General features: G+C 35.5%; 1 protein-coding gene across 1 annotated transcript; it reads left to right on the top strand.

Moving 5' to 3' along the window:
* The first annotated feature begins 1,322 nt into the window (after window positions 1-1,322).
* steap2 (STEAP family member 2, metalloreductase) lies at window positions 1,323-9,770 on the top strand. The gene is made up of 5 exons (XM_051882683.1): window positions 1,323-1,482; window positions 2,204-2,742; window positions 4,430-4,957; window positions 6,379-6,543; window positions 6,634-9,770. The coding sequence occupies exons 2-5, from the start codon at window positions 2,242-2,244 to the stop codon at window positions 6,916-6,918; spliced, it is 1,479 nt and encodes a 492-aa protein (XP_051738643.1). The 5' UTR covers window positions 1,323-1,482; window positions 2,204-2,241; the 3' UTR covers window positions 6,919-9,770.
* The last annotated feature ends 1,411 nt before the right edge of the window (window positions 9,771-11,181 follow it).

The raw sequence follows: 11,181 nt of genomic DNA on the forward strand, positions 1-11,181 counted from the left end.
ATTCATGGCTAGATTACAAGCTTTGCATTGTGTTAAAAACAGAAAACAAGCTCATTTGAACCTTAGTCCTGGTGAAGTGAACAGAATATTACTGCACAAAGGAGGTTTTTTAATGTGATTGTTGTCCAAGTTTGTAAAATATCCTATTCTAATCCTATAAATTTATGTATATATTGTATATGTGTATGTGTGTGCGTGTGCTTTAATGGTTATTTTATATTGCTTGTAATTGTCCAGAGTTCTTTTTTTTTCTTTGGCATTTTATTTTAAGGACACAATGCTTGTTTATTTCCATAATTCCATATTAAATATCGTTAAATAAACAATCTTTATGAGAAAAGGATGAATTGTTGATCACATTATAACAAAAATAGGTTTATTTTTCTGTGGGGTCTCTTTCACTTGTGCATATTTCATATGACATTACATAATTTGCATATTTAAAAGGTTTAAGCGCTGAAGGCTAGGCCTGTTTTATGTGTATTCTAATATGGCAGAGTTTCATTTTGATGAAAATAAAGGAACAATTTTAGCCTAATTACCTGAACTGCATCTCCTAAATCAGCACTTTTGTTTTTTTAGCACCTGGTTTTCCAGTAAAAATATGTAAACATCCTTAAAAAGTGTCTTGCTCAAAGACATAATGGTGGTTCATCATTAGGCTACCGTGTAGTGAGTGGTGTTTGAACCAACTATATTGAGTGACCAGCCTAGATCAACCCAGAGGTCTACTACTGCAGAGGGCTGTCTTCACCCAGCACATCTGAGACATGCTGCAGCACTCCAACATGTAAGAGCATAGAAATTTAATAAAGAAGAACGGCAAGTTTTCATGAAACGTTGTTTACGATGAGTAGGGGTATAGCGGCCCGGAAGTTATTCATAAATGGTTAAAAAAACGAACAATTCTCCGATGTTGTTTCTTAACTGTGTATGTTTAAAATAATGGCTGTTACAAGTTTCTCCGTTTATTTTTTTATGAATACATTATTATTCGAATCCGTGCTGAAGCAGCGCCGTGAGGATATTGTCACGTGGTAACTGTTGTTTTTCTCAGCGCCGATAAGGATGGACCAATCACGCTCGTTCGTGATTAATGGATTAGAGTATCACACAATTATTTAATATAACTTCCTGGAAATGATTTTTATTTGTATGACAGGTTAAAATATCATAAAATTAATAGATTAAAATGATTATACTATTACGCGCACAGATATTTCCAGTTAAATGAAAAGCGTCCTGAAATTTTAATTTTGCTCAATGGAGAATTCGGCTTGTTGAGCCTCCTCGCGCCCCCTGCAGGAAATATCAGTTATTGGCTAGTAGCTGCCGCCCAATGAAAGAGACGCCAGTTCTCTGTATGCGAATATAGCGGTGGGTCATTACAAATCAAACGGACAGAGGGCGGGGAAACAGTCACCGGTGAGGGACATATACATCTTATCCGTTTGCTCGATGGTGTACTGCAGTCCATTACAGGTAACGTTATAACCTTGAGATGTTTTTCGCATACATATAATCGGTTGCGTCATGCTCTATTCTACGCTCATAATGCGTGATTTACAGAGCAACCGTTACCTGCCACTGTAATTATATAGATATTGTTTCTGTTATTCTTTTTATGAATAAACAATGATTTATGTGCTTTTATGAGCAGACAATCACCTTTGGCAATCTAACAGGTCTGAGATTTCAAAGTCATAGTATTGATGAATACAGAATTTGATTCCATATTCTATTCTATATTCTTTTTATTTTATTGGAATACATTTTAACGTTTAAAACAGGAAATCCTACGCTATGCATCCAACCTGTGGATCTTAATATTATTTTTCAACAACATTTACTTAATAATTAAGCTATGCAGTCTTTGAGTAATTATTTTTAGTTACAATTAGATATAATTGACTTTATTATTATTATTATTATTAGCATCATTTGCATGGTTATTATCATGGCAATTAGACATATTTCCCATTCAATTCTCACTACAATAATGCGTCCAGATGTTTTGCTTGCAAATTTGTTTATAATTGTCCTTATTCTCAATACTCTCACTGATGACTGTCATTAGACTCTTATTACTTTAATACAATAATGAAAATCATCCTGTCTAGACACAGTATAAAAGACAGTAGAACAAATACTTTTTCTCTCTTTTTTTTTTTTTTTTTTTTTGCATGTGATTTTATTCCATTAGTGTCTTAAGATCCAGTACGAGGTGCTTTGGGCCTGAAAATGGACTCTATTTCCCTGCTGGGCAGCAGCCCGGCCAGCACCAAAGTTTGCTTCCTACCCAACGGTCTGAAGAACTGTTCCAAGGAGGGATCTGGCAAGCCCACAGTCGGCATCATCGGTTCTGGGGACTTCTCCAAAAGCCTGACCCTCCGGCTGCTCCGCAGTGGGTTTCATGTGGTGGTGGGGAGCCGACAGCCCAAGAGAGCGGCCGAGTCATTCCCACATGTGGTAGACGTGACCCATCACGAGGATGCAGTGGGGAAAGCCAACATCGTGTTCCTGGCCATTCGCCGAGAGCATTATTCCTCCCTCTGGGACATCAAGCACCTGCTGGCAGGAAAAATACTGGTGGATGTCAGTAACAACAGACGGGTGAACCAGTATCCAGAATCAAATGCAGAATACCTAGCCTCCCTATTCCCAGAATCCATTGTGGTCAAAGGATTCAATGTGATCTCGTCCTGGGCCATGCAGTCAGGCCCCAGAGACTCCAGTCGACAGGTATGTTGTGCAAAATTTAGTGTACTTTGATAGCCACAACACTCAGGAAAGAACACACTGAGCCGAAGATCTCATAAATTAAAACACAGATCAAAATGTTCAAATTTTTTGGCAGACATTCAGAACAGTCTGTACAATGTGTATCTTAGCACAGACAGTCAATTACACACTGCAAATAAATTTGGTTTGGTCAATTCACCTTTTAGTCCATAAAGGTCCAGTGTGTAAAATTTAGGAGGATCTATTGATAGAAATGCAATATAATATACATAACTATGTTTTTAGTGGTGTATAACGTCCTTACATAATGAACTGTTATGTTTTTATTACATTAGAATGAGCCATTTCTATTTACATAAACCGCGGGTCCCCTTATATTGAATTCACCATTTTGCGGCACCATGTTTCTACAGTAGCCCTAAACGGACAAACACTACAGAGTGCGTTTGCTTGACTGGCTACTCTCTGCTGTCTCAGGCGATGACATTTTTGTCCTGAGTCAGCCACCATAGCTTCTCTATGTGCTTCGAAAGGGAGGGGTGGGCGGTGGACTGAGCCGTTTGTTGCAATTTGCAACCTCACTGCTAGATTACGCTAAAATGTACACACTGCACCTTTAATGCACAACCGCATTTACAAAATTCCACACAGTGTGGATGCACCTTTCCAAGCATCAAAAACACTATGCCTCGGTCGACTGTGCTTTAGTTAAAATTGCTGAACATAATGTCGTCTTTTGTCGTCTGTAATATTTCTTTGGTCAGAGTAGTGGATACCAAACATACGTGAGGCCTGCATAGGGAGCAATGACATTTCCTCTCTCAAGATCCATAAAGGTACTAAAAACATACTTAAATCAGTTCATGTGAGTACAGTGGTTCAATATTAATATTATAAAGCGACGAGAATATTTTTGGTGTGCCAAAAAAAACAAAATAACGAATTTATTTAGTGATGGCCGATTTCAAAACACTGCTTCAGGAAGCTTCGGAGCATAATGAATCAGCGTGTCGAATCTGCAGTTCGGAGCGCCAAAGTCACTGTTTTCAGCAGTTTGGCGGTTTGACACGCGATCCGAATCATGATTCGACACTCTGATTCATTATGCTCCGAATCTTCCTGAAACAGTGTTTTGAAATCGGCCATCACTAAATAAGTCGTTATTTTGTTGTTTTTTTTGGCGCACCAAAAATATTCTGTACAGAAGACACAATTTATGATTGTGTCTTCTGGTATTAACAAAGACCTCTTCCAACCAGCAGTGAAAGTCAGTGTCTTACTTTCAGTGAAGAGCTGATTAGAATGATGAACAGATGAGCAGCCCTCTGTGGAAACTCTGTGAGCTGAAAGAGGAATAGATTTTATTAACACAATGAAAGTTCCATTAAAGCCATGCCATAAACCTGCTCTTATCTCACAGTCTGATTTTAAACGCTTATAAACTCAGTGAATTAATTCCACTTTAGTTATGGGTTCTGGGGAATTGTTCTTACTGTATAAAAGCATTACTACTGTATAAAAGCATAACTAGTTCATTGTAAATTATTTTTTCTGTTGTTTTCCATGCAATGTATTTCTAGCTACTTGGGATGCATAATTACTAATTACTGCCTAATTACTGTTTGTGAATGAATGAATGTTTTAAAAGGAATGATTATTGATTGCTTGTAATTTCTTTGTATTATAGGTCTATATTTGCAGTAATTCAGTGGACGCTCGACAGCAGCTCATTGAAATGGCGCGTCAGCTGAGTTTCATCCCTGTGGACATGGGCGCCCTCTCCTCTGCCAGAGAGATCGAGAATATGCCACTGCATCTCTTCACAGCCTGGAAAGGACCTGTTTTGACCGCCGTCGCATTGTCCATCTTCTTTTTCGCTTACTCCTTTGTGCGGGACATTATCCATCCTTATATGAAGACCAGACAGAGTTTTTTCTACAAGATTCCTCTGGAAATAGTGAACAGGACGCTGCCTGTAGTGGCCATAGTTCTGCTAGCGCTGGTGTATTTAGCAGGACAGCTTGCTGCCGTGTACCAGCTCATCTACGGAACGAAGTACCGCCGTTTCCCGCCCTGGTTGGAGGGCTGGCTGGAGAGCCGCAAACAGCTGGGTTTGTTGAGCTTCTTCTTTGGCTGCATACACGTGCTGTACAGTCTCTGCCTGCCCATGAGACGCTCAGAGAGATACCTGATGCTCAACATGGCCTATCAGCAGGTGTGTGTGTGTGTGTGTGTGTGTGTGTGTTTTACATCTTTGAGATCCAGCAATTCCACTGAGACCATCCTGAACACCCTGCACTGTTTAAAAACATAATAATAATAATAATAATAAGTAAATACAAAATAAATAAATATATATAATACAATAATAGTAATAAAAACTATATCATTATTATTATATCTGTAAGTATTGATTATTTATGGTTACAATAATGCTCATTAATATTATTGTTATTAATATTAATAATAATAATGATAATAATAATAATAATAAGTAAATACAAAATAATACATAAATAAATATACAGATGCAATATTAATAAAATTATTATTTTATCTGTATGTATTTATTATTTATGATGCTGCTGCTCATTAGTATTATTAATAATAATCATCCCTAAAAAATAAGTAAACAAATATGCATATATATATATATATACATACATACAGATGCAACAACACCACAAATAATAATAATAATAATAATAATAATAATAATATTAATAAGCAGTAGGCTACATTAAATATTGACCATCCTGAACATCCTGGACTGTTTTAAGCCAATGAAATAATAATAATAATAATAATAATTATTATTATTATTATTATTACTTATAATAATAAATAATAATACTTATTATTTATAATAATTATTAATAACAATAATAATAATAATTATTATTATTATTATAAGTAAATACAAAATAAATACATACATATATACAGATACAATAATAGTAAAAAAAGTATATTACTATTATATCTGTATGTATTTATTATTATGATGACAATGATGCTCATTATTAATATTAATGACAATAACAATACAAAATAATACATGAATAAATATATATATAAAGATACAATATTAATAAAATTATTATTATATCTGTGTTTTTATTATTCATGATGATGATGCTCATTATTCATATTATTGTTATTAATATTAATAATAATGACAATAATAATAATAATAAATACAAAATAATATATAAATAAATAAATATATATATATATATATATATACACAATATTAATAAAAATATTATTATACATATCTGTATGTATTTATTGTTTATGATGCTGGTTCTCATTATTATTATTATTATTATTAATCATCACAAATAAATAAGTAAATAAATATGCTTATATACATACAACAACACCACCACCACCAATATTAATAATAATAATATTATTATTAATAAGCAGTAGGCTACATTAAATATTGACCAGTCTGATAATTGTCTATTTTGAAATTAATAATATCTGTTATTTTTTTTATGAATTTTGAGTAAATATGGTGTTTGTTTTAGCAATTATAATTGATTAAATTCAGCATTTTTAATTAATGAAAAATGATTAAAATACATTTAATAAAAATCATTTTAAATATAATTTTTTCTTTCTCTGTAGGTCCATGCCAATATCGAGAACTCATGGAACGAAGAGGAAGTTTGGAGAGTGGAGATGTACGTTTCCTTCGGCATCATGGCTCTGGGTCTCCTCTCTCTATTAGCTGTCACTTCCATCCCATCCATCCATAACGCACTCAACTGGCGAGAGTTCAGCTTTATCCAGGTAAGACATCAGACACAGGCAGGTCATGCGCCCTCCCCATCTTACATTTTCAGACAAATATGATTTCAATACGCGTCTATATCCTGTCAGTCTACTCTAGGTTACATCGCCCTGCTCATTTCCACGTTCCACGCTCTGCTCTTCGGCTGGCAGCGAGCGTTTCTGGAAGAGTCTTATCGCTTCTACATGCCACCCAATTTTGTCCTGGCCCTGGTTCTACCTGTCACGGTGATAATCGGAAAAGTGCTGTTGCTGCTTCCCTGTGTGAGCCGGAAGCTGAAACGGATCAGGCGTGGATTAGACCCCAATCAGAGCCGCACCAACCACGAGAGACCAGCTGCCCACGTTTCACCTGAAAGAGTCACCATCATGTAACTCCACCACAGTTTTTAATGTCACAGTAACGGTAAACTCTCAGTCTTTTGTTTTTAGTTGTGCTAATCATACTCATAACACCTGGCCAGCGTACAGCACATCTATGAATTGATATTTCAGCTGCTTTATTGGATAAGGGTCCTGGACTAAAAGTTCTGTTTGTAGTTAGTATTCTGTTCCAGATGATGAATAGGAGTTCAGTTAGAACTGCACTGGTCATGTGACCTCATTAACCTCTTGAAGGAGGATGTCATGTGATTGGATGACCTGATCAAGAGCTTTATTGTATCCCAAACTTTATTAGAAACAATGTTATTTACGTGCACGCTACCATTCAAAAATTTGGGGTTGGTAAAATGTCTCTTATACTTAACAAGGTTGGACTTGTTTGATTAAAGTACAGTAAAATAGTAACATTGTGAAATATTATTAGAATTTAAAAATAACTTTTCTGCTTTAATATATTTTAAAATATAATTTATTCGTGTGATGGCAAATTTTCAGCAGCTATTACTCCAGTCTTCAGTGTCACATGATCCTTCAGAAATCATTGTAATATGCTGATTTGGTGCTCAAGAAACATGTATTATTATTATTATTAATGTTGAGAACAGTTGTGCTGCTGAATATTTTTGTGGAAATGTGACACATTTTTTTCTTTCATAAATAGAGTTCAAAAGAGCAGCATTTATTATTATTTTCTAACATTATAAATGTCTTGACTGTCACTTTTGACCAATTTGTCATTTTTTTTTTTTATTAAAAGTTTTCATTTATTACCCCAAACTTTTGAACAGTATATAACATGCAGTTTCATTAAACCTTTGACGTGTTTTAAAGTCAACAAAGTCAAAACTGACCTTAATAAATGTTCTTGATCTTATTTTGCACAATTCATCAGTGTTTTTTTAATATTATTTATATAACTATAAATAAAGACAAAATTGTCTTTGTAATCTTTCATCAAAATGTAGTGACTTTTGAAAAACTTTCCTTTTCGGCAGACTAAGCCACCAATGTTAACCAACATCCAAATAGCTGTTGAAGTATTGTAAAATCTCGCCAAAGGTTAACACTTTAAAGGTGCAGTAAGCAATTTCTGAGAAACACTGTTGATATTTGAAATCAATCCAAACAAACACACTCCACCTTTCATTGCTCCGCCCCCAAAACTCGCAAACACTCAACACTAGAGTGGATGTCTCTTGACTCTTTATTATAGCAAAGCAAAATAAAATGAAGATGACGAATGAACAACAAGGAAGAACAAAAAATAAACATACAGTACGCAAAAGTGTATACAAGCAACAGTTGGTTGTTAGCCGCCAACAGCACAGCAGTTCCAGACAAACAATGGGTGTGTCTCAATCAGCTCCCTAGCTCCCAAGCTCGTGAATCAGTATATCATGTACACGAATTCGGGCACTGGTAAGGACAGTAAAGGACGCTGGTTCACTACACATTGGGACACTTATGACTCTATTTCCGGCGACGTGACAATGTCCTCATTGTACAACATCACTACTGGTATTTATGAACAACAGCAGAGCTGATATTTTCTGACATTACTTGTAATGTTATTTAAAGTACATTATGATAAATTATTTGCTTGATACATATACGTGCAACATTTCAGTCGTAAATAATTTATAAATGTTAGCTAGATTATGATCATTACCTGTCTAGCGATATATGTTTGTTAAAATATGAAATATGTTTCGCGCTTTAGAATTTCCGTTAAGGGAGCATAGTGAGCATTGATGCTCCCTGGTTTTCACGGTGCATTGTGGGACTTTTTAGGGAGCGAACGTTTCAGTGCCCTGGAAGGATTCTGCGATTGAGACAGCCCTTAAAGTGGCCGACTCCCTGATCAGTGTCCTGACTACTGAACTAGGGAGCTGATTGAGACACACCCAATGACACTCAAAACTGTCCTGTTACTACAGCTAACATTACAACAACAGCATATCTTGGTTCTATGAGACATAGCAAAACCAATGTTACTCACGTGTGGAGCAGAAACAACCGTCCGTTTTCAGGCTTTCCCAATTAGGTTTCTCCAGCGCTGCAAAGCTTTTCTAATATTAACGCGGGTCCTAAAGCTCTTGCCTGATCATAACCCTTTATTTTCCAGTGATATTCCTCTGACCTTTTCTCTTTTGTAATGTCTCTCAGCCATCTCTCTTTCTACAGTGTTTCTTCAAATCTCCCTCTTGCTCACTCTCTCCATTATGAGTGGACACGCCCCCTACTGCTGATTGGCTACAAGTGTGTTGTGCTCAGTCCGATCCACGTTCAACAGCGTTTCTCAGAAATTGCTTACTGCACCTTTAATTGGATTGCCAAATAACATTAATGTACAGTTTTACAAAAATACCACATAACAATAGTTCGGGAAAAGAAAATTACCTTTGTGATCAAGATTTTCCGAACGTTCATGTCTCCATTCTGGTACGGAAACACCCGCTTTTCTCTACTCAATCAATTCCCAATGGGAATTTTCACTGTGAAATATGTCACATTACAGAAGTTAAATAAGCTGTGAATGTCATTTCATGTTGACTTTAGTATAAACACCGAATCTGTTCATGAATTTAACACCTGTACAGGCAAAGCAGTACCATGAAATGCTAAACCACTGTAAATGACCTGCACAGACTCACTGATAAACATCTCATGTTAAAAGACAGCTCTTTTCTACACTGTTTCTTGTGACCTGTACTGGAAGCTGTTTTGTGTCACTTGTCTTGTTACACAATGCTATCTGCCTACAGTGTGCTGTTTGATAGAGTGTGAACACTCGAACTCCTGTGCCTGATGCTTGGAGTACCAATAAACACAACTGTACAGTATCTCTCCAAGACGTTCTTAATTCTTCTTTTTTGGTATGCATACAAATATTTTAGTTGATTTAACCTGACCTTACACTCAAGTACTATAGTAGCCTATGGTATCAGATCATAATATTGTAGTACTTCAATGTACACTACCATTCAAATGATTGGGATTGGTAAGATTTTTTTAATGTTTTTTAAATAAGTCTCTTATGAAGGCTGAATTTATTTGATAAAAATACAGTAAAAACAGGAATAGTGTGAAATATTACTACAATTTACAATAATTGCTTTCTATTTGAATATTTTAAAATGTAATTTATTCTTGAGATCCTTCAGAAATCATTCCAATATGCTGATTTGATGCTCAAGAAACATCTTTTATTATTATAAATTTTGAAAACAGTTGCTGCTTAATATTTTTGTGGAAATGATACTTTTTTTTTCATGATTCTATGATGAATAGAAAGTTCAAAAGAAAAGCATGTATTTGAAATATATTTTATTTTGTAAAAGTCTTGACTCTTCAATGTCACTTTTAATCAATTTGCTGCAGATTTGCTAATGTGTACTTTTAAAAATACCATGGTAATACCATGTGACAACGAGAAACATGTCCAAAAAAGACATTGAAAAAACATTTTTTTACACGTACTAAAAAAAAGTTACTACAAATAAAAGCCAAAACTGACTGTATAATGTATACATTTACATTGTCGATACAGTTCAGATACACTGAAAAACCTAGACAACAGAAAAAATAGAGTAAAATAATGTTTTATGACATACTTTGGCATAAAAGTCTTTGAATTATGGTATCATCCCACGTCAGTCCTGCTGGAATTGTTGTGGGCTCCTAAAATCATTCCACCTTTTCACCTCCGCTACAATTTTCACTCCTACACATCAATAAACACATTTACCAGCAGATGGCACACGTCTCCTTCTCAAACAGAGCATTATGGGTAAACTCATCATGGTGTGGGTGTTAAGTGGTGCAAGATCACCCACCAGTTTGCCATTAATATACAGTAAGAGATAAAAATGTAATCGCTTCATCCCCAAAATGTTCAGTTTAGATCTCAACAGGCGTATCTCCTAAAGATCAGGACACAATAATATCAATCAGGGTGATGAGAAGAGTTCGTTCGTCTCTCTGGTCACGTGACGCTCTGAGGCCTTAGTGCACGCTGTTAAATCGTTTATTAAACCATTATCACTGAAGGGAGCTGAAAAGTGTTGGCCTGGGCGGAATGTTTTACAATGTTTCGATGAAATGTCACGAGGCGGTTTTGCTTGGGCTTCTGTACGTGTCAATGCCAAGCGTTTACTAGGAAACTTCCAACAAATCACTGCAAATGCAAGAAGAGACATTTCTCATGGCATGCTGAGATCGTAACAGTCGCCATGGTTACAAATGTGCTTCCTG

The sequence above is a fragment of the Ctenopharyngodon idella genome, chromosome 23 (assembly GCF_019924925.1).
Source record: "Ctenopharyngodon idella isolate HZGC_01 chromosome 23, HZGC01, whole genome shotgun sequence".
Lineage (NCBI taxonomy): Eukaryota > Metazoa > Chordata > Actinopteri > Cypriniformes > Xenocyprididae > Ctenopharyngodon > Ctenopharyngodon idella.

Excerpts from the sequence above, each read along its gene's own strand:
- steap2 (XM_051882683.1), top strand. The coding sequence starts at position 2,242 with ATGGACTCTATTTCCCTGCTGGGCAGCAGCCCGGCCAGCACCAAAGTT. Across the intron at positions 2,743-4,429 it reads CCAGAGACTCCAGTCGACAG|GTCTATATTTGCAGTAATTC; the intron begins GTATGTTGTGCA and ends TTTGTATTATAG. Across the intron at positions 4,958-6,378 it reads TCAACATGGCCTATCAGCAG|GTCCATGCCAATATCGAGAA; the intron begins GTGTGTGTGTGT and ends CTTTCTCTGTAG.